Source organism: Salmo salar, chromosome ssa16 (genome assembly GCF_905237065.1).
Source record: "Salmo salar chromosome ssa16, Ssal_v3.1, whole genome shotgun sequence".
In the NCBI taxonomy this organism is placed as follows: Eukaryota; Metazoa; Chordata; class Actinopteri; order Salmoniformes; family Salmonidae; genus Salmo; species Salmo salar.
This window is the reverse complement of record NC_059457.1, coordinates 79037347-79062104: the sequence shown is the minus strand read 5'-3', so window position 1 is coordinate 79062104 and position 24758 is coordinate 79037347. Positions and strand designations below refer to the sequence as shown.

At 45.5% G+C, this 24758-nt stretch overlaps 1 protein-coding gene across 2 annotated transcripts; it reads right to left on the bottom strand.

Annotated features, from left to right (window-relative positions):
* Positions 1-984: 984 nt before the first annotated feature.
* On the bottom strand, positions 985-24563 carry LOC106574870 (glycerol-3-phosphate dehydrogenase, mitochondrial). Of its 2 annotated transcripts, XM_014150997.2 has the most exons (18): positions 24461-24563; positions 22623-22735; positions 20933-20941; positions 19885-20056; positions 19375-19499; positions 18993-19090; positions 15535-15698; positions 12519-12683; positions 12261-12405; positions 11256-11449; positions 10734-10868; positions 10112-10287; positions 9159-9290; positions 8789-8947; positions 6953-7065; positions 4478-4556; positions 4240-4338; positions 985-3257 (listed from the first exon to the last, which is right to left on the bottom strand). In XM_014150997.2, the coding sequence occupies exons 2-18, from the start codon at positions 22722-22724 to the stop codon at positions 3132-3134; spliced, it is 2193 nt and encodes a 730-aa protein (XP_014006472.2). In that variant the 5' UTR covers positions 22725-22735; positions 24461-24563; the 3' UTR covers positions 985-3131. The 2 variants fall into 2 exon arrangements, with proteins under 2 accessions (XP_014006472.2, XP_014006473.2); XM_014150998.2 differs by lacking the exon at positions 20933-20941.
* Between the last annotated feature and the right edge of the window lie 195 nt (positions 24564-24758).

The window sequence follows — 24758 nt, the reverse complement described above, 5'->3', positions numbered from 1 at the left end:
CCTTCCAGACTCACATTAAGCATCTCCAATCCAAAATTAAATCTAGAATCGGCTTCCTATAATCGCAAAACAAAGCATCCTTCACTCATGCTGCCAAACATACCCTCGTAAAACTGACCATCCTACGATCCTCGACTTCGGTGATGTCATCTATAAAATAGCCTCCAACACTCTACTCAACAAACTGGATGCAGTCTATCACAGTGCCATCTGTTTTGTCACCAAAGCCCCATACACTACCCACCATTGCGACCTGTACAGTCTCGTTGGTTGGCCCTTGCTTCATACTCGTCACCAAACCCATTGGCTACAGGTTATCTACAAGTCTCTGCTAGGTAAAGCACCGCCTTATCTCAGCTCACTGGTCACCATAGCAGCACCCACTCGTAGCACGCGCTCCAGCAGGTATATCTCACTGGTCACCCCCAAAGCCAATTCCTCCTTTGGTTGTCTTTCCTTCCAGTTCTCTGCTGCCAATGACTGGAACGAACTGCAAAAATCTCTGAAGCTGGAGACTCATATCTCCCTCACTAGCTTTAAGCACCAGCTGTCAGAGCAGCTCACAGATCACTGTACATTGCCTATCTGTAAACAGCCCATCTATCTACCTACCTCATCCCCATACTGTATTTATCTTTCTCCTTTGCACCCCAGTATCTCTACTCGCACATTCATCTTCTGCACATCTACCATTCTAGTGTTTAATTGCTATATTGTAATTACTTCGCCACCATGGCCTATTTATTGCCTTAACTTACCTCATTTGCACTCACTGTATATAGACTTTTTGTTTTCTTTTGTTCTACTGTATTATTGACTGTATGTTTTGTTTATTCCATGTGTACCTCTGTGTTGTATGTGTCAAATTGCTACGCTTTATCTTAGCCAGGTCGCAGTTGCAAATGAGAACTTGTTCTCAACTAGCCTACCTGGTTAAATAAAGGTGAAATAAAAAATAATTAAAAACCAGTCAGAACACTATCAAAAAATGAAATGTTCCTTTAATCCATTCGTAAAATACATATTCTATAATATTTTGAAAGAAAATTAGTATCTTTACATGCTTTATAATAACTGCAACATTAAGACAGTTCAAATCTGTAAAATATAGAGGAATGAGTTGGAATAGGTTCAATTCATATGACGTCATACCGTGTCTGAAAGCAAGGCACAGATCATAAATTCCCCTTCAACTGCTTCACTCTATAAAACCGCAAATAATCAGCAGAACTGCAAGTATTAACTTAGTAATAGTACAAATACTGTACAAGCTCAGGTGCACTGCAGACAGATACAGACAGTGAAGAGACATTTCCATACAATACTTAAAAAGGCACAATTTATAACTTTCTGCAAATGTAACTGTGGTCACCTCCATTTTACAAACAAATGCAGCGGCAGCACATTTGACTGGAAATGAAAGTTCCAGATTGTGCCGTTAATCCTCTCAGCATTAGACGTACATCTCATCACCACTCATACCTCTAGCTATCTTATCAAGTTCATTGGAAGATGGAAGGAGTGAATAACAAACAATGAATAAATATCTTTAATTAAAAAAATATATAATGACGTAGCAATAACAGTAGTAAAAAAGCATTCATTCTGCCATGATTTTAAAAACAGTAAGGATAAAGCTGGAGTCATTTATTTAAGGTGCATGAGACAGACCAGTGTATGCTAGCAGGCAGCAGATATAGAAATGTCGTTGTCACCGGGGTGCCAGGAAAAAAGCCTTATTATAAACCGGGCAGTTTGGTCCTGTGTGCTGATTAGCCGAAACAGCATTTCAGCTGTGTGTATACCAGACAATATACCAAGGGTATATCCTTGTTCACTGTTCTATTTATGTTGGTAACTTATCTGTACCAGTTTATAAAGCATTAAGGCACCTCAGGGGTTAGAGGTATATAGCACAGCTAAGGGCTGTATCCAAGCACTCCACTTCGCGTCGTGACTAACAGACCTAGGCAGTGGTATATTGGCCATTATAAACTGGGTGGTTCAAGCCCTGAATGCTGATTGGCTGACAGCTGTGGTATATCACGGGTATGACAAAAAACATTTATTTCTACCGCTCTAATTAAGTTGGTAACCAGTTTATAATAGCAGTAAGGCACCTCGGGGGTCTGTGATATATGGCCAATATACCATGGCTAAGGGCTGTATCCAGGCACTTCGCGTTGCGTCATGCATAAGAACAGCCCTTAGCCGTGGTATATTGGCCATATACCACACCCCCTCGGGCCTTATTGCTTAAATATGCAATGGCACTGCGGCGAGGAACAGTGATGTAAAGTAACACGCTGAAGTCAGAAATGAAGACGTGGAAACGTTAAGCTGAGTGTGAATAAACTGCATGGTCCTGTAATGCCGGCTGTCCCTAACGAGGCAGAATCAAGCGGAATCAGGCAGAACTGGTTCTGGTATTGGAGAAAGGGCATAAGAACCACATCCAAAGTATAGTTCCAGTGAAATGTGGACATCCATAAGACACCGATAACAAAAACAAGACTGAATAATATAACAATAAACTATATTACAAAGCCATATAAGGCGAAGAATTGATAAGATTATAGACAGTATGAACTGTGAGTTACAGCTTTATGTCAGAGGCACTGACTGTCAAACTGTTGACTTTGTAGTAGTGAGAATCCAGTGTGATGGAAAACTGGCCAGATAGTCCCTGTCTCCCTCCATAAAAATATCAATACAAAGAATTATAAAAAAAGTCTAACATCAAACTATATTTTACATTTGAGTTATTTAGCAGACTCTCTTATCCAGAGTGACTTACAGGAGCAATTAGGGTTAAGTGCCTTGTTCAAAGACACACTGACCTTCTGGTTACTGGCCCAATGCTCTTAACCACAATAAAACATTCAGGGTTGACAAATACTCACCTAGATTAAATTAGGATACAATCTAGTTTGTACTCTTGTTGTTTACAATATCATCCCTTTCATCATTGTCATTCTTAGCACCACAGCTCTGGTTAGTGTGGCGTTACGGTGCGGTGTGGCGGTGTGGTGTGGCGTGGCGGTGCGGTGGTGCGGTGTGGCGTGGCGGTGCGGTGCGGCGGTGTGGTGCGGCGCGGTGCGGCGTGGTGGTGCGGTGCGGACGGGTTCCCCTCACACCCCTCCTCCACTGCGGTCCACAGTCACAGGTCCCCTCAGGTCCAGGCTCTCCTCAGCGGTCTTCATCAGGATGGCCAACCTGCTGTCAGACACCTGGCCCTTCTTCACAGCACTCATCAGCTGGGAGCAGGGAACAGAGGGAATATAGAGGATGAGGAAACTGTGGCAGAGTTGTGGATGTAATGCAAGGTATCAAACTAACGCAACGAGATACGCTGTATGCATGCATGCATGTATGCGTGAGAGAGACAGGGATAAAGATGCATTGTAATGCTGGAGCGTGTTCTGATCTAAGCTCCAGGGGTAGTCAGACTGTGTCTGGACAGAGCACTAATACTACTGACACTGGTGGTAGTAGTAGTAGTAGTAGTACACCGGTTTTACAGTACCCCAAACCATTCTGGGATTCTTACTTGACCATGGAAAGTCATCTCCTGTCAACAGTACTTGTAATAAAAGGTATTCTATGGTCCTCACACATTATACTTCCTAATTGATCACATGATGACTACTAACGACCTGGAAGTACTGTAGCTCTCTCTCACCCTCATTACCTGGAGTCATTGTCATACGTTTTGGACTGTAATGATCTGGATCTGGTCAGGAGAGAACATACTCCCAGTTAGGCTTTCACACCTACAGCGCCCTTCATAGGAGGGTCTGTCATGCCTTGCCACTCGCAGAAGAGAAAAAACACCCAGCGAACAGAACATGAAAATCCCCTATTCTCCATTAATTACAATGTTGGAATCATGTAAAACTAATGTGAGCATCTGCCTGTTCTGTAGCCGAGTGTTAGTGTGTGTGTGTCTGTGTGTGTTTCTGTGTGTGTGTGTGTGTGTGTGTGTGTCTGAGGGGTAATTGATCCTTCTCCCTGAGGAGTCTATTATCATGTTCTCCAGCCTGGTCTGTTTGTTCAGCTTCTCATGGTAAAGAGAGAGAAAGAAAGAAAGAAAGAAAGAGAGAGAGCGAGAAAGAGAGCAGAGATGGGAGAGGGGGCAGATATTGACCATGGGCCTGAGAATTAATGAGTCCTCTTATCAGTGCAGGGAGGACAGGGGAGGAGAGACCATATGCACACACACAAAAACAAACCACCTACCTGTAAAAACTCGTTCAGCTCCACCTGTCCATTCTTGTTGAGGTCCACTTCGTTGAGGATTTCATGGAGAGCATTCTCATCAATCTGGACACTGATGTTCTGGGAGGGGCGAGAGAGAACAGCAAGGCAAAATATCAGGAAATGACGCCACAGCTCAATGATCTTTGCACACAGTTTCCATGAGCCCAGTCAGCACTCATGGAAAAAGATTCCAAAGAGAGTTGTGAAAGGTTCTGACCTGTAAGACCCTCTGAACGTCCACTGTGGTGATGAAGCCTTTACTGTCTTTGTCAAACTTGTGGAACCGGTTTGTGTACCTGTCAATCAAACAGAGCTATTAACGCAATCTGCATCTCATATCGTGGCGACATCTCAAGGGGAGTGACTTAAGAAGGTCAGATGGGAGGGAGCAACTGACTGGATTGAGATGGACCCCTGATATACCAAGGGTTCAAACTCAATCCAGTCAGTTTCTCCCTTAGAACACGTGTCAAACAAGGCCTGCGGGCTGAATCCGGCCTGTGACAAATTTCTATCCGGCCTGCGCAATGATTTTTGTGTTGTCAATTCATTTTGTTCCGCTTCCATACAGCTGCAACTATAAGTCACAGCAAGCACTGTGAACGTGCTACACGCCAAACAGCAGTGCATTGCCACACACCGCTTGTTCCGGACCCACACACGAGCCAGCCAGTGCGCTGTAACATGTCATCACTAATGGCACTGACCAAATCTTCTACCAGACCGAAAGTTTAAACCTGTTGTAGGCTAAATGTCCATGCCAAGTTTGGGTTCTAACGAGTCATTGCTGTAGCCTACAGAACATGTCCTCTTGATCGTCAAAAAGTTATAACATAAAGGATTCATTAGTGGTTTACTGAACATTACTACTAAAGGATTCATTAGTGGTTTACTGAACGTTACTACTAAAGGATTCATTAGTGGTTTACTGAACATTACTACTAAAGGATTCATTAGTGGTTTACTGAACGTTACTACTAAAGGATTCATTAGTGGTTTACTGAACGTTACTACTAAAGGATTCATTAGTGGTTTACTGAACGTTACTACTAAAGGATTCATTAGTGGTTTACTGAACATTACTACTAAAGGATTCATTAGTGGTTTACTGAACGTTACTACTAAAGGATTCATTAGTGGTTTACTGAACATTACTACTAAAGGATTCATTAGTGGTTTACTGAACATTACTACTAAAGGATTCATTAGTGGTTTACTGAACGTTACTACTAAAGGATTCATTAGTGGTTTACTGAACATTACTACTAAAGGATTCATTAGTGGTTTACTGAACGTTACTACTAAAGGATTCATTAGTGGTTTACTGAACGTTACTACTAAAGGATTCATTAGTGGTTTACTGAACATTACTACTAAAGGATTCATTAGTGGTTTACTGAACATTACTACTAAAGGATTCATTAGTGGTTTACTGAACGTTACTACTAAAGGATTCATTAGTGGTTTACTGAACGTTACTACTAAAAGATTCATTAGTGGTTTACTGAACATTACTACTAAAGGACAATAGGACACACAAGCGAGTATAAATGAGTCAACAGTTGAGTCATCTACTTTATGAAATCAGTCTGAAGCGCTCACATCTGTAAATTCAACATCAATTGCATCGCTTTCGTGCCGTTTACAGCGCAGCAGAGGTGTACAGACACATAACACAGTCCTAGCTGGCTTTGTGTTTGGCTTTGTGTTTTTAAAGCTTGACAATGAATGACCAAAAAAGTAAACCTGCGACAAAACTACATGCAAAGGAGGAACATGGAGACCTATTACAGCGTGGCGGCACAATTTTGGGTGAGCTGTTGTAACTTCTCAAGGGATATGTTCTGTGTTGGACTGTGACGTTATGCCTTTCATACAGTAGACTCCTGGTATGTCTGCACCCTAACACAAGGCCATTGTGTTCTGGAACTGTTGCTTGTATAAAGAACTGTTGTGTAAACAGTATGATTGTATGATCACCTCCTACTATATAAGAAACATCTAACCATTTATTCTTTAAGCTCCTTCCCTGACTGGTATGCATTAAAGATTTTTATTTTATACAATTAATAAATAGTCTGTCTTAATCTTTGGATTGAGCCTAGGCTGACTACTCATCTACGAGACATTTTGAGTGCACCATACAGCAATGCTGCATTCAAAAAATGGAACACATGTTTTTAAGTTTAAATGTTACAACAACCTAGCTACATTTATGTAATTGTTATTAAAAACGTTTTGATTAGGGACGCAGCATATTATGCACATTCGCAAGCATAGCAGAAAAGGCTGGACAACTATTACTGAGCTCTTCTTTTGTTTTAATATGTTAAAAATGCTATATACAGCATCCTATGTACATCAGTGGGCATTGTAAAGGGTCATATTTTTTCTAATAAAACAATGACTAGTTTGGATCAGTTATATGCACACATTTTTTGTAAAAAAAAACTGGCTATGTATGGCCTGCAAATTCATTGTGTTTTTTCAATATGGCCCTGTGCTGATGGAGTTTTACACCCCTGCCTTAGAGAGTAAAGTAGACAGGAAGTAGAGAGTAAAGTAGACAGGAAGTAGAGAGTAAAGTAGACAGGAAGTAGAGAGTAAAGTAGACAGGAAGTAGAGAGTAAAGTAGACAGGAAATAGAGAGTAAAGTAGACAGGAAGTAGAGAGTAGACAGGAAGTAGAGTACTTTGCCACTTCCTGTGTGTCCAGTGTGATCTCTGTGGTCCCGGTCAGCTGCTCAGAGCGGGACCTGTAGCCCATCTCAAGGTACAGGAACTTCTTAGCAGCTTCCAGCTCCTCCTAAACAAACCATGGTAGTGAGGATAAGTTACACTACGTGACCAACAGTATGTGGACACCTGCTCGTCAAACATCTCATTCCAAAATCATGGGCATTAATATGGAGTTGGTCCCCCCCTTTGCTGCTACAACAGCCTCCACTCTATTGGGAAGGCTTTCCACTGTGTTAGAACATTGCTATGGGGACTTGCTTCCATTCAGCCACAAGAGCATTAGTGAGGTCAGCACTGATGTTGGGTGATTAGGCCTGGCTCGCAGTCAGCGTTCCAATTCATCCCTAAGGTGTTCGATGGAGTTGAGGTCAGGGCTCTGTGCAGGCCAGTCAAGTTCTTCCACACCGATCTTAACAAACCATTTCTGTATGGACCTTGCTTTGTGCACAGGGGCATTGTCATGCTGAAACAGGAAATGCCCTTCCCCAAACTGTTGCCACAAAGTTGGAAGCACAGAATCGTCTAGAATGTCATTGTATGCTGTAGAGTTAAGATTTCCCTTCACTGGAACTAAGGGGCCTAGCCCCAACCATGGAAAACATCCGCAGACCATTATTCCTCCTCCACCAAATGTTACAGTTGGTATTATGCATTGGGGCATGTAGCATACTCCTGGCATCTGCCAAACTCAGATTCATCCATCAGACTGCCAGATGGTGAAGCATGAGTCATCACTCCAGAGAATGCATTTCCACTGCTCCAGAGTCCAATGGCAGTGAGCTTTACACCACTCCAGCCGACGCTTGGCATTGTGCATGGTGTGTTCGGCTGCTCAGCCATGGAAACCCATTTCATGAAACTCCCGACAAACAGTTCTTGTGCTGACGTTGCTTCCAGAGGCAGTTTGGAACTTGGTAGAGAGTGTTGCAACCGAGGACAGACGGTTTTTACGCACCAGTCCCGTTCTGTGAGCTTGTGTGGTCTACCACTTCGCAGCTGACCCGTTGTTGCTCCTAGATGTTTCCTCTTTCACAATAACAGCACTTACAGTTGACCACAGCAGCTCTAGCAGGGCAGAAATCTGACGAACTGACTTGTTAAAAATGTGGCATCCTATGACGGTACCACGTTGAAAGTCACTGAGCTCTTCAGTAAGGCCATTCAACTGCCAATGTTTGTCTATGGAGATAGCTTGGCTGTGTGCTAAATGTAATACACCTGTCAGCAACGGGTGTCGCCGAAATAGCCGAATCCACTAATTTGAAGGGGTGTCCACATACACACACACACACACACCCACAAACCCGTAAAGAGCAGGACAAGAGGAATAGCAGAACTGGGGGAAGGTTCACTCACACACACACACAAACACACCCACACCCCTGGAGAGGGAAATCCAGGAAGGGCGTAGATCCTACTATTATACTCTGACCTAACAACAGTTCCAGCCCTCCTACAAACTGACTAGCAGCACATGGATTTAGGGTTGGTCCTATTCAATCAAAACATTATTATTAGTCCTGTGAGTGAGAATGTACTGGAGTCACTGAATCATTAAAACAATGGTTAGATTAAAACAGGTCCTAAGTCTTTACTGGACAGGAAATACAGAGGCAATAATTCATCTTTGAGTTAAAAATGGATATTAAGGAAAGTTATTTTTAAACGTAAAAAGTATTTTGTTGTTTGTATATGTTATTTACAAGGTGTTCTAAAATAGTTTCTGTAACACTGCCTGACAGTCATTAGAACTACAGTCTAGTAGACAGGAACAACAGTTTGTGACGTACCGTCCTCTTTGTGTCGCTCCAATCCAGCATCTTGCCCATGATGTCTACGATGCGTGGCAGAGCCTCATCAGCAGCCTGCACGTTGAGGAAACCCAGCCGTGTGCGCCTGGCGATCACGTCGATGGCCGTACAGGCATATTCCTTAACGGCATACCTCACCTGGAAGGGGGGTGTTTCAATTGGATAGATAATAGAACGTAATTGTCTATGGTCATGATGTGTGTGTGTGTGTGTGTGTGTGTGTGTGTGTGTGTGTGTGTGTGTGTGTGTGTGTGTGTGTGTGTGTGCGCATCAAGAGAACATAAACATGCAGTCTTTTACAGATCTGATGCAGTATCCTGTAGTAGTCTCAACAGAAAACATACTGTACCTCACTCTCAATGTAAGGGAATTCAGAGACCAGTCTATTCCCTACGATGGGCCACCTCTTCCCAGTGACCCGCGCCATCTTGGCCACGTCGAATGCTTTCCCCCCGTACGTCGCCGCCAGGTGCTGGGCAACCTGTGGAATGATGGGAAACAGGCCACTATTCAATCAAAACAGCAATCCTTGTTTAAGGTTTTACCAAGACAAAATGACATTGCTCTTGTGTCGTGAGAGGCCATTGTGTGGTGCCATATAATCAACGAAACAAGGTTTAGGGTGACACTTCCTGATTAAAGCTCAGTTCATGGTTTTGTTTGATTATGCCCCATGAAGACCTAAGGGCAGAAACGTTGTTAGAAATAAATCACCTGGGGACATGAGCAGTGTGAGGCGTTTTCCTTCCTGTTTTCCATGAGTTTGAATATGACTCACAGCGTTTTGCCAAAGACAGTATTGAGAGAGTATTGTGAAACGCAGCAGGCAGCTGTCCAAAGGCAACTCCTTATGGATCGATACGATCTTTCAGCAGACAGCTCCAATGTTTTGGATATGCTGAGGTGGGTGATGGGTAGATACAGTTATGTCTATGATTTATCTTGCGTTTGGACAAAACAAGGGGTTATTGCTATTCAGATGGTTGGCTTAGCTCTCTCACCAAAAGGTCAAATGCTGTCAAAATATGAGCACTGACCTTTTGGAATATTCTAGAAAACACTAATGGTGTGGCAGGCTTTCTCTAATGAGAAGTTAACACAGATAGGAAGCGGAGCGCTTTCCTACCTCGTACAAAAATGACTTCTAAAAGTACACTGGTCTAGACTACAGCCCTCAAACTCAACTCTGGACCGCAAAGCCAGTTCCACTGCATTGTTCCCCTCTAATCAGGGACTGATTTAGACCTGTAGATCCAAAATGCGGCTAAAGACGGAATGTTTATGGGAAGGGCCTGTCCCCACCTCATTCTCCAGGCCGTAGTCCTGCACCAGTCGGATGTACAAGGTGGGGCTCCAGTCTTGGCCCCCCTCCAGCACCAGGCCCACTGTCTTACTGGGCCCGCCCCCCAGCCTGTGGGCTGCAACCGCGGCGTCCAGGGTCTCCTCTGCCATGGAGCGGTATGTTGTCCACTTCCCCCCTGGGGTGATGGGATCATCCACATGTTACACACATACACACCAGATACAATAGGGGGCAGGTAGCTTAGCGGTTAGTGCGTTGGGCCAGTAACCGAAAGGTCGCTAGTTCAAACCCCTGAGCCGACAAGGTGAAACATCTGTCGATGTGCTCTTGAGCAGGGCACTTAACCCTAATTGCTGAGGGTGACTCAGAAGGAGTTGGCATATGCAAAAAACAAATTTCCAATTCACACATGCATATAATATACACAAATACAAACACCCACCAGATAATCATCATTATTATCAGATACAGGGCCAGACAGAATACAGGACATGACCTATCCAATTTGAGCAGGAAAAGGTCTATAGGCTAAGAGCCATTGACGGCTACGAACGACCTAGAAACTATTACAGCTATATAGCACTTCATCAGGATACCACTTGTTTCAGAGTAGGTACTGACCTGCAATGGTGACCAGGCCGCTGTCGCTGACGTTGACTATGTGGTTCCTGCAGATGGACTGGGTGTCTTTAGAGTTGGGGTCAGTGACCAGAGGACGGATACCACTCCACGCTGCCAGGACGTCTCCTCTCCTCACTGAGGACCACAGGGTGAGGACAGTCAGTATTACACACAAGGTTCTATTAAATCAGATGACCACATCTTATCAGAGGTCCTAGAACCAGTCAGAGAACACAGGGAATCTCATCTGCATGTGATGACAGATCATTACCTGAGGCACAGAGGCATCGGACAGGTGTTACATCTAATGGCAAACCCATATCAAGCTAAACAATCAGAAAATCAACCCTGTAGTGTCTCCAGCACTTAAAACAATTACTAGCTACTGTACTGTTCCAAAGTCAACGTTACGTACCCTCTACGGCAGAGGTAGTTTGGGGGTTACATACCCTCTATGACAGAGGTAGTTTGGGGGTTACATACCCTCTACATCAGGGCTGAGGTAGTTTGGGGGTTACATACCCTCTACATCAGGGCTGAGGTAGTTGCGGACTTCGTTCAGGATGAAGTTGATGTCTTCCTCCCTGGGGATGGGGTGGGCGGTGATGTCAGTGGGCGTGTCTGTCGTCCCGGCTATGGTCATCTTCTCCCAGGGCAGGAAGAAGATGACACGGCCGTCGCTGGTTGCCGGGTCCAGGAGACCCATGTTGTCAGGACTACAAGAACAGGGCAGAGGGAGGAGGGGCTATGGAAATGACAACTACATTTAGGAAGACCTGGTTGGTCTGCGCTGCTGAATTGAAATTCCCTCATTAAAAATAAATTAACAATTTCAATTCATGAGTTGAATTTAAATTCATGACGTAATTTACCTGGTGTGAAGTAGTGACAGTGTGGGGCTGTCCCTGGTGTGAAGGTGTGACAGTGTGGGGCTGTCCCTGGTGTGAAGGTGTGACAGTGTGGGGCTGTCCCTGGTGTGAAGGTGTGACAGTGTGGGGCTGTCCCTGGTGTGAAGGTGTGACCGTGTGGGGCTGTCCCTGGTGTGAAGGTGTGACCGTGTGGGGCTGTCCCTGGTGTGAAGGTGTGACCGTGTGGGGCTGTCCCTGGTGTGAAGGTGTGACCGTGTGGGGCTGTCCCTGGTGTGAAGGTGTGACCGTGTGGGGCTGTCCCTGGTGTGAAGGTGTGGGGCTGTCCCTGGTGTGAAGGTGTGACAGTGTGGGGCTGTCCCTGGTGTGAAGGTGTGACAGTGTGGGGCTGTCCCTGGTGTGAAGGTGTGACAGTGTGGGGCTGTCCCTGGTGTGAAGGTGTGACAGTGTGGGGCTGTCCCTGGTGTGAAGGTGTGACAGTGTGGGGCTGGCCCTGGTGTGAAGGTGTGACCGTGTGGGGCTGTCCCTGGTGTGAAGGTGTGACAGTGTGGGGCTGTCCCTGGTGTGAAGGTGTGACCGTGTGGGGCTGTCCCTGGTGTGAAGGTGTGACCGTGTGGGGCTGTCCCTGGTGTAAAGGTGTGGGGCTGTCCCTGTACTGTACCTGTAATAACCAGGGATAACTATGTGAACCCCAGCACTGGGCTGGCAGATGTTAGTGTTTTTCCCGTCGTCCATCTTCCTCAGAGAGTCAGTGAACGGTCCCGTGGCGTTAATGACACATTTGGCTCTGACGTCAAATTCATTTCCTGTGAGAGATCATAACAGTTTCAGTCAAAAACCACTGTCATACTGTGTCTTTGTGTGTGTGTGTGTGTCTTTGTGTGTGTGTGTGTGTGTGTGTGTGTGTGTGTGTGTGTACCTGTGATAACGTCCCTGCAGCGCGCCCCACAGACCTTCTCCTTGCCCGTCCCTGCGTCTGTTTTCTTCAGCAGGTGGACCACCTCTGTGTAGTTAGCGATGGCAGCACCATGTCTGGCTGCTGTCAGGGCGATCGCCAGGTTCATACGAGCATCGTTATGCTGTCCTGTAGCCGGGGGGGTGGGGGGTGAGAGACGATAGGAGGGGGTCAAAGAGAAATAGAAACAAAGAAGGAAGATTTCTTTAAAGGTGCTCTATGCAGAATTGTTCCGCCATTTCCTGGTTGTGAATTTTTTTTAAAAGTTAGCCTAATTCCAGTTTATGTGCCAAAACAAGCAATTATAGTGTAGAGAATCATTGTACCATCTAAACCGCTGTGAAATATATTTTCCATAAACAAAAATATTGTATTTTCAGCTGCTTGAAGCTGGTGTACAAAACTTAAAGTAGAAAGACGCAAAAACTAAACTTAAGAATAGAAGCATAGAAATAGCACACACAGAACTGATCTACTGCTTCTTAGACTTTCTTTCAATGAAAATGACAGATCTATAACTCACATTTCTATGTGCATTTGGTCAGGTTGCCCAAAAAGTTAAATATTACATCTTTAAGAATTTGGAACTGAGCCTTGAAGTGCAGTGTGGCTGTGGTGTATCTAATGTGTGGGAATCCCTTGCAGGGGCATTTTGTTCATTGCTGCCCTCAAGGCCTGGTCCTAAGCCATGCCTCCTGGTGCTACTCAAATCACTAGACTGAGAGAGCTTGTGGGATGGGACAGACAGCCAGGGCTGGGGTGGGCAGGGCTGGGCTGGGCTGACATGGCCTGGAGTGGGGCTGGGGTGGGCAGTGCTGGGCTGACATGGCCTGGAGTGGGCAGGGCTGGGGTGGGCTGACATGGCCTGGAGTGGGGCTGGGGTGGGCAGGGCTGGGGTGGGCTGACATGGCCTGGAGTGGGGCTGGGGTGGGCAGGGCTGGGGTGGGCTGACATGGCCTGGAGTGGGGCTGGGCTGACATGGCCTGGAGTGGGGCTGGGCTGGGCTGACATGGCCTGGAGTGGGGCTGGGCTGGGCTGACATGGCCTGGAGTGGGGCTGGGCTGGGCTGACATGGCCTGGAGTGGGGCTGGGGTGGGCTGACATGGCCTGGAGTGGGGCTGGGGTGGGCTGACATGGCCTGGAGTGGGGCTGGGGTGGGCTGACATGGCCTGGAGTGGGCTGACATGGCCTGGAGTGGGGCTGGGGTGGGCTGACATGGCCTGGAGTGGGGCTGGGGTGGGCAGGGCTGGGGTGGGCTGACATGGCCTGGAGTGGGGCTGGGGTGGGCTGGGCTGACATGGCCTGGAGTGGGGCTGGGGTGGGCTGACATGGCCTGGAGTGGGGCTGGGGTGGGCAGGGCTGGGGTGGGCTGACATGGCCTGGAGTGGGGCTGGGGTGGGCTGGGCTGACATGGCCTGGAGTGGGGCTGGGGTGGGCTGGGCTGACATGGCCTGGAGTGGGGCTGGGGTGGGCAGGGCTGACATGGCCTGGAGTGGGGCTGGGGTGTGCTTGGCTGGGCTGATGCCTCACATTGGGCAGCAGAAGGTATGACTGGAGATCCTGTCGTTATCTCAAAATATGATACGTCTAACAAACCAGTTCATGGTTGCTTGCTGAAAAAATGTAATTACACACTTGTGCAGAATGAATTAGTAAGAATGAGAACTCCTGTGTGTGTGTGTGTGTGTGTGTGTGTGTGTGTGTGTGTGTGTGTGTGTGTGACCACACTGGTCTCCTGGGAAATGAGTAACGCTGGTGATGTCTAAGATCCCACCCGGCAGGGTGAAGAACAGGAGGAGACAGAGGCAGTCAGACCACGGTACTGCTCTCCTCTTCTCTGAGACGCGGTAGCAGAGAAGGTCAGCTTTTGAAATGTCACGGCCGTGATTGTTCCAGACGGAATAATTGGAGAGAAAAGACCCCCTCAGCCTCCTGGGGGGAGGGGTACAAACCAACCCAACAATGCTGCTTCAACCCAACACAAAACCCCTCCGAATATTCTCTCTGTTTGCTGTAGGACAGTCAGCACTCCCAGAGACAATGCATACACAAACATTCTGCCTGGAAGAAATGTTAAGCTACAAATATGTTATGCACATTTCAAATGAGCAATAAACAAAACGCATTAAAATAAACAAAACGCTAAAAACAAATCTCAACACGCCTCACTCTTCCTTAGAAAGTCAAGTGAGTAAATGTGATGAACTGTTGTAAAGGTACTTGGCCTGGTATATTATCCCCCTCAGAGAAGAGGTCGTCTTTCCACTCTAGGAGACACCTAGTCGAATCTAAATGTAGACTGACTGATTCAGATAGCCTTCAGACACAGAGTTGGCTGTTGTTGGTTTGAAAAAGAGAGGCCTCCAGTCAACTAATGGGACATTCCCTGCACAGAGTACACCCAGATAGAGCCGGAACATCTGATTGGTCGTCTCCGTGCCAATCCAGGCCACGCACACACTACAAAGCCTCGGCCCAAGGCACATAGAGAGCACAAGCTGCTCGAGGATGCATTGGTTCAGGCATCAATGGACATGTGAGATCTGATGGCCACCGGCTGCCTTGTGTCTTGTCTTGTTGTTGACTCACATTCAATCACACCCACACTAAGGAAAAATGATTTTGTTACTGTTGGGAAAAAGGCAGTATTTTTTATGAACACGAGTTTTGTTTAATAACAGTGTAGGTTAATATGAATTCTTAATGTATGGCAAACCGGCCCTAGACATAGCCCACTTAGCAAACAGAAGAGAGGCATCTTGATAAATGAGAAGGTTATTACCATCCTATTGGAGCATTACTGACTGAAGTGTTGGTATGTCCAGCAACACTTATACATTTTTGTCATTTAGCAGACACTGTTATCCAGAGAGACTTACGGTGAGTGTAATACATTTTGGACCAGTTCCCCGGACCCAGATTAAACCTACTCCTGGACTAAAAAGCCCTTTCAATGAAGATAATAATGAGAAATACTCACCATCATAGTAGACGATGGCTCCCACCAGCTTGTCTTTCTTCAGCATTGGGAAGAGTTCCAGAGCCTTGCTCTTACTGAGGACATAACTGCTCTTCAGACACTGGCCTCCAGCTACCAGGTCGTACATCTTTATACCAGCCCAGTAGTACGGCAGCTGCCACCATCTATAAACAGATAGTACAGTACAACATCTTTACACCAGTCCAGTAATTCATCTAAGATGGCGCCGAAGAGGATGGCTGACGTTTTACATGCCCGTAACCAATTGTGCTATTTTGTTCGTTTTTTTGCGTTGTTTGTACCTTATTATTTAACTTACTTTGTACATAATGTTGCTGCTACCGTCTCTTATGACCGAAAATATCTTCTGGACATCAGAACTGGGATTACTCACCACGGACTGGAAAAAGCTTTTTCCTTTAACGAGTCTGACGAAAGATTTACTGCTCTTCTGGGAACAGGCCCAGATCCCCGTCATTCGCATGAAGAAAAGACGGAGGAAAAGATGACGCAGATCGGGTTGCCTTTTGAGAATCCGTAGGCGAGCGAGTAAACTCCCACTGCCATCAATTCTACTTGCTAATATGCAATCAATGGAAAATAAAATTGATGACTTACGATTATCCTACCAACGGGACATTAAGAACTGTAATATCTTATGTTTCACCGAGTCGTAGCTGAACGACGACACGGATAATATAGAGCTGGAGGGATTTTCAATGCACTGGCAGAACAGAGAAGCTACGTCTGGTAAGACAAGGGGTGGGGTGTGTGTCTTTTTGTCAATAACAGCTGGTGCGCAATGTCTAATATTAAAGAAGTCTCGAGGTATTACTCGTCTGAGGTAGAGTACCTTATGATAAGCTGTAGACCACACTATCTACCAAGAGAGTTCTCATCTATATTATTCGTAGCCGTCTATTTACCACCACAGACCGATGCTGGCACTAAGACCGCACTCAACCAACTCTATAAGGCCATAAGCAAACAAGAAAATGCTCACCCAGAAGCGGCGCTCCTAGTGCCCGGGGACTTTAATGCAGGCAAACTTAAATCAGTTTTACCAGATTTTTACCAGCATATCACATGTGCAACCAGAGGGGAAAAAAATAAAATTAAAATAAAAACTCTAGAGCACCTTTACTCCACACACAGAGATACATACATAGCTCTCCCCCACCCTCCAGTTGGCAAATCTGACCATAATTTAATCCTCCCGATTCCTGCTTACAAGCAAAAACTAAAGAAGGAAGTACCAGTGACCCGCTCAATACGGAAGTGGTCAGATGATGCGGATGCTACGCTACAGGACTGTTTTGCTAGCACAGACTGGAATATGTTCCAGGATTCATCCAATGGCATTGAGGAGTACACCACATCAGTCATCAATAAGTGCATCGACGACGACGTCCCCACAGTGACCGCAGGTACATATCCCAACCAGAAGCCATGGATCACAGGCAACATCCACATCGAGCTAAAGGCTAGAGCTGCCGCTTTCAAGGAGCGGGACACGAATCCGGATGCCTATAAGAAATCCCACTATGCCCTCAGACGAACCATCAAACAAGCAAAGCGTGAATACCCGATTAAGATTGAATCCTACTACACCGGCTCTGACGCTCGTCGGATGTGGCAGGGCATGATAACTATTACGGACTACAAAGGGAAACCCAGACACAAACTGCCCAGTGACGCAAGCCTACCAGAAGAGCTAAATGCCTTTTATGCTCGCTTCGAGGCAAGCAACACTGAAGCATGCACGAGAGCACCAGCTGTTCTGGAGGACTGTGATAACGCTCTCTGTAGCCAATGTGAGGAAGACCTTTAAACAGGTCAACATTCACAAAGCCGCGGGCCAGATGGATTACCAGGACGTGTACTCAAAGAATGCACGGTCCAACTGGCATGTGTCTTCACTGACATTTTCAACCTCTCCCTGACTGAGTCTGTAATACCTACATGTTTCAAGCAGACCACCATAGTCCCTGTGCCCAAGGAAGCGAAGGTAACCTGCCTAAATTATTACCGCTCCGTAGCCATGAAGTGCTTTGAAAGGCTGGTCATGGCTCACATCAACAGCATCCTCCCGGATACCCTAGACCCACTCCAATTTGCATACCACCCCAACAGATCCACAGATGATGCAATCTCAGTTGCACTCCACACTGCCCTTTCCCACCTGGACAAAAGGAACACATATGTGAGAATGCTGTTCAGTGACTACAGCTCAGCGTTCAACACCATAGTGCCCACGAAGCTCATCACTAAGTTAGGGACCCTGGGACTAAACACCTCCCTCTGCTACTGGATCCTGGACTTCCTGACTACAGGAAGAGGTGGGCCGAACAGGCCCCCATTAACATCAACGGGGCTGTAGTGGAGCGGGTTGAGAGTTTCAAGTTCCTTGGTGTCCACATCACCAACGATCTATCATGGTCCATGAGGGCACGACAAAACCTTTTCCCCCTCAGGAGACTGAAAAGATTTGGCATGGGTCACCAGATCCTCAAAACGTTCTACAGCTGCACCATCGAGAGCATCCTGACCGGTTGCATCACCGCCTGGTGTGGCAGCTGCTCCAGAGGGTGGTGCGTACGGCCCGGTACATCACTGAGGCCAAACTTCCTGCAATCCAGGACCTCTATAATAGGCGGTGTCAGGGAAAAGCCCATAAAACTGTCGGAGACTCCAGTCACCCAAGTCATAGACTGTTTTCTTGCTACTGCATGGAAAGCGGTACCAGAGTGCCAAGTCTAGGACCAAAAGGCTCCTTAACAGCTTCTACCCCCAAGCCATAAGACTGCTGGACAATTAATCGAATGGCCACCGGACTATTACATTGACTGACCCCCCCCCCCATTTGTTTTGTACACTGCTGCTACTCGCTGTTTATTATCTATGCATAGTCACTTAACCCCTACCTACATGTACAAATTACTTCTGTACCCCTGCACACTGACTCAGTATCGGTACCCCCTGTATATAGCCTTGTTATTGTTAATTTATTGTGTTACTTTTTACTTTAGTTTATTTGGTAAATATTTTTTTTTAACTCTTCTTGAACTGCACTGTTGGTTAAGGGCTTGTAAGTAAGCATTTCACAGTAAGGTCTATACCTGTTGTATTCGGCGCATGTGACAAATAACGTTTGATTTGATTTAGGACGGCAGCTGCCACCATCTATAAACAGACAGTACAGTACAACATCTTTAAACCAGCCCAGTAGACAGTGTACAGTCAGCCATTACATTTATATGTTGGTCATTTAGCAGATGCTCTTATCCAGAGTGACAGTCAGTGACCCTTCGAGGTGACCATTCGAGGTGACCATTAGATGTAACATGTAAATACACCTGGTATAACTAGCCGTCTGTTATACAGAATGGCCATCTGGCTTGTATACGATTGAACATTTAAAATGTGTATACATGTTTTAAACAAGACTCGTGTCTTACTTGTAAACAGGGAGCATGATGGGTAGTGGGGCAGACAGATGAGGGGCGATGTCTAGCAGGTTGGAGCGCTCGTGGAGAGCCTCTTTCACCATCATGTACTGAGAACAGGGGAAAGAGGGGTTCAGAGGTCAGTAAAATGGGTGGATAACATCTAACACATAACACAGTACTTGTTGGTAGAAGAGAAGGAGTATGCCTGTAGCATTCACACAATAGCAGACCAAGGAAGGATTATGGGAAACACCTAGCGCCCTACAACCCTCTGAATCTTCCAACCTCTCACTCTTTTCAATGATAAAATGTCCACAACGGGGGAAAACAAAGCAATGTGATCACAGAGGGAACCAAATGTCAGGCAGCGTCGGAAAAACGAGCCGTTTACCTGTTCGTAATCTAACTTCATGATGGCCTTTTGGAGGTATCGTACTCCCCCGTGGATGAGCTTGGTGCTCCGGCTGCTGGTCCCCGATGAGAAATCATTCCTCTCCACCAGGGCAGTCTTGAGGTCTAGGAGAGCAGAGACAAATTAAGACAAGACCAGGATTTAGACAGTCTGAAATATCACCCTATTCCCTATATGGTACACCACTTTAAACCAGGGCTCATAGGGTTCTGGTCAAAAGTAGTGCACTATATAGGGAATAGGGTGCCATTTTGGACTCACCCTCAGAGTCAGTTATTCAGGAGGCATTTGGTAGGTTATGACTTCCATGTGCTTCTCCTGTCGTGTAATATGCATGAAGGGAAAATGGCAAGGCATGCATATTGCATTGAGGGCCTCATAATATTGAGAGAAGAATAGCCTCGACTCTCCTGCACATTGACTGAACTGAAATGTAATTGACCCCAACCAAAAAGGTTTTCCAAAATGGTGCAGTTCATGGGGACTCACTGCGTGTGACAGCGTCTAAGGCACATCCGGAGCCCGTGGCCCCTCCCCCTACGACAAGGACGTCAAACTCCTCAGTGTCTTGCAGGGTGGAGAGCTGAGCCTGTCTGGTTGGGAGCTCATCTTTAAACGGCTGCTTTAACTCCCCCTCCGCCGCTACGTACGCCAGCCGTGCCTGGACAACATGCAGTACAGGCACAGTTACATCTGTTTCTGTGAAGGCACAGTCTTTTGTGACAGACTGTGAACATCATCAAGGTTTGGCTCTGGGTTCAGAGATTAGTGAAAGCATAAAGCAATGAGCTTACAGCCTGGATAATCTCCTCTGGGGTCGATGTGTCTACATTGTCACAGCAACATCGTCACGACCATAGATATCGATGGTCACAACAACATCAGGTACCCATATCGGTAAGGGTTGTACCCACAATCATATTCATACAGAAAGACCCCTGCTTGCAGTACTTAGATAATAACAATGATTCCTGGTGTCTGATTTGCAAAAGCACAAAAGAACTCAGGGGAAAAAAGAACAAAGTCAAGTCAAGTCTGTTCTGAACTCAAGGATCATGGGGACAAGCCAGTCAAGGATGGCTGTCGTAATGAAATTTAGCATTTTATTCTCGAAATGATTACATCGAGCTGCTGCGACGCCACTTGGTCCATTTGACTTGCAAATCTGTGAATGAAACCCGGGCATTTGTAATTTAGGGCCGTAACAGCAAACAAGATCAAATAATTAGTTTCTATTTCCATGGACGTGCATATTTAAAACACCCACAGACAATTAAGTGGCAGTCTGCCCTGCAATCACGTTGAGTACATGGAGTCAGTGAGACAGTGGATGTCATGCAAATGTCCAATCGCCCACCGCCAGAAAACAGAAAAACGTTCAAGCTGAAAGAGAGAAAGAGATTGTGCCCTTGTCACAGAGGAGACCCAACAGACATATTTATCCAATTAGCAGGGTTAGTTAGGGACGGCCACCGTCGTCCTCATGCCTGATTGCAGATTATTATCATTTTTTCGGAGGTGTTTCACTTTTGCTTACCCATTTATTCTTGTTTGGGAGGAAGGTGAGGGGGACAAGATATTATACCAGGATACAGAAATCAAAGTTCACATTAGGACAAAGGGTCACACAAAGGGTCAGATGCTTTAGACAAGTGACCTGGTATGTCACTAGTAATAACAGACCATTGAAATAGAAGATATACTGTAAGACGTATTTATATCTGTGGCGCTGACTAGGTTCAAAGGTCAAGAGATGCACCTGTTTCTCTCTTTCTAATGTTACCCACGCGACTCCTTGGCTATTTCAATCCCCGGTCTACAGCGATGCAGCGGTCACCTGGTCTCAGATCGGTTTGTGCTGTCAATATAGTCATTATCATGTCAAACATGTTCGGCAGAAACAGATCCGGGACCAGTCTAATGCTTTTTCACACAGCAGTTGCCCTATTAATAATATCAAGTGATGCGTCGCCATGGAAACATCATGGAGGTGTATTTTGTCAGCTCCCTGGAGTTTCAGACGCTATGTTATATGATCCACATGAGCTTCATCAGATTTGAATAAATGAAAAATAATGAAATAAAAATCAGGACTCCCATGGCGCCTCAGCGTTTTTGGGTTTGTTTGTCACCAAAATAGATTTGATTATTTCACTGTACTAAACAAACATCATAAGTCATGTTCCCTTCTTTTTTTTTACGCAAATGAAACAAGGCATAAGAACTACTCACATCACATAGCTAAAGTCCATCTTACCACTTCATAAGGCAGTTTATGGCAAGTTGCGACAGAAAGTAAGATATTTTATGATCAGGGTTTGTCCCATTGACTGTCTCCACATTCAGGTCAACTTCTCTACACAGCAGTCCCATTGACTGTCTTCACATTCAGGTCAACTTCACTCTACACAGCAGTCCCATTGACTGTCTTCACATTCAGGTCAACTTCACTCTACACAGCAGTCCCACCTAAGCAGCATAGTGTTGAATAAAAGTGGAACACATTCCTCAGTCTTGATAAGACATGCCCAGATGCAGGTTGACGTTTATTGTCATGAATCTTGTCCTGGAGGCAGAACCGAGCCATTTCCCCTAGATAGGCCAGCTGGAATGTCAAAATTGGCTATATCGTAAAAATGCATGAAAATAAAAATGTGCTTTTTGGTCTTAATTTAAGGTTAGGGTTAGGCATTAGGGTTAGCAGTGTGGTTAAGGTTATGGTTAAGGTGTGTGCCAGCTAGTGAGCACTCTGCAGAGCTGCCTCCAGTACATTAGTCATCCCAATAAATGCCAACCTGCTGCCCAGATGGGCGTTCCCTATAGACTCCCAGGAGCCTGCCCTGCCATTGTCAGATGCTGTCCCAGCATTCCCTTGTAGACTCCCATGAGCCTGCCCTGCCATTGTCAGATGCTGTCCCAGCATTCCCTAGTAGACTCCCAGGAGCCTGCCCTGCCATTGGCAGACACTCTCCCACTCTCATTACTATCTATAACCTGCTGCATAGGGACTCTGAGGTGTAATTTACAGGTCCTGACTTTAGAAACAGACTAGCACAACCTTGGCAACATAAAGATGAGATTAGAAAATGTTATTGTCCTCAATGCAGCATACAAACTCAACATCCAGACAAGTATCAGAAAAACAAGTTTACAAAACAACAACACAAGCAGAATGTGTGAAATGCAACTACTACATCATCTCAATGTCTCAAATGTCCCAGGCCTACCTGTGTCTTTCTGTATTCCGACAGTTGTGACAGGCCCAGAAGAGCAGCGGCAGCCCCGGTCCCGATGATAGCTGTCCCTTTCAAGGCCTTCCGGAACGCCATTGATGCTGTTCCTGCAGCACAACACACAGCAGTGGACTGAGTTAGACACACTGGGTTATATTGCAATGACATGACAGGTGATCATGTGGAGAGGGCGTGACAGGAGGGCAAAGAGCCAATCGGCTAGGGCCAGGTGCTGATGGACAATGTGGGGGTGGGGGGGCATGGGATTCACAGGCAGAAGTAGTGGAGGAGAGTGTGGGAGCCCTGGGAGTGTCTGTGTGAGACACTTGGATGACAGCTGACTTTTCTTTAACATTCTTACTTGTCTGACAGTTAATCATTTTTTTGAACCTTTATTTAACTAGGCAAGTCAGTTAATACAATGACGGCCTACTCCAGCCAAACCCTAACCCACGGCCGGTTGTGATACAGCCTGGAATTGAACCAGGGTCTGTAGTGAGTTAAGACGACACCTGGTTCACCCACTCAGGTGCCGTGACATGACGGACACTTCCTCTCCATCATTCTGACAATCTGCTTAAAAGACATATTTTTCAATATATTCTAATCTACAACTGAGCAAACATCATAGTGGTGTATGCATGCACACCAGCAGCTCGTTTCACTAGGCCCGAGGTAATGATTTCCCTCATAGGATAAGGAGAATTTTTAAAAAAAAGTCATTTTCTTATCTGTCATGAATGTAGGTAGGCAAATCCTTTTGGATGAGACAAAGCTGCGTTCTGTGTTTATTACCTGTGTATTATGTGTTCATCAGATGGATCATAAAATCAAATATATGATAATAAGAAAAAAAGTACATGTAGCATGACATCATCGTGTTGATCCAGTGAATGTGTTATAGTGGCCGGTAGCCTACAGTACTGGTTAGAGTTATGCCAGTAACCAAAAGGTTATTAAGCAAGGTGCTCTATACTACTAGCGCTGACCCGTAAAACAACACATTTCACTGCACCTATCCAGTGTACGTGAAAATAAAACATATTTTTGTATTATTTGTTTTATTATTAATACTCAGCATGATTCAGTATAGGGGAAATGAATGGGGAGGGGTTTTACAGCCCAGCCCACGCAGAGACAAGTCAATTATTGGTTTCAGAATGGCATTACTTCCTGGTGACACATCTCCAACGTAACACAACAGGGCCAAATCCCACATGGCAGCAGCCGTTTACTCAACTGAATGACAAAAAATGAAGAAATTACGCAGGGAACCACATGAGGAAGAGACATGATCATGCGAGATACAGACGCCACCATCCACATTACATACAGTAAATCACTCGAAGACAACATCTTAGTTTGAGACTTGTAGTTAATGACAACAAATACACATACAAGAGCAGTGACAGCAACTCATATGAAGTTTCCGAGTGTTTACACAAACACGACAACGTGAATTTAGAGGACAAACTAACTTAGCATTTGTTACAATTCTTATACGTTACATAAAAATGTTAAAAAGTCAATCCATCCCTATTTCGGTGATACTGGTTATCCAATGCAAATGCAACAGGAAGAAATTATAACTATATTTCACAGTGTTTCTATTCTATAGAACGGTGTAAAATAAAACTGAATGCCGTATCATCATCGTAACAGAACAGAAAACGTTGAAGGTGCACTGGAGAAAGGGTTCTAGCAATGCGTACAATGCCGCATTGACGTTCGCCATGATATTTTCTGGCTGGCTGCCAGTCGTTCAACTCTTCATATTAACAATATAACAATAAAAAAAGGGCACAAATATTTATTCTAAATCGTTCACTTACTGATTTTCTATGTTCAATTGATGATAACGCCGGGAGAACGGTGATACAACTCTGACAGCCAGGAGAACCAGGAAGCAAAGATTAGTTGACTGACATATCAGTAGACCAATAGGATAACACAATTATCCAATCAGGTTGGAGAGGGCGATGCTATAATAATGAGGTAGGTGAAGGGCAAAATTGCACAACTTTTCCTCAGGAATCCCCATCCTCAATAGTGCGGGGTCACTATGGTGCCACTATGATTTTACATGATTGTTGTTTAGTATCTTCGTACATGCCTCTATATTTGGCGTAG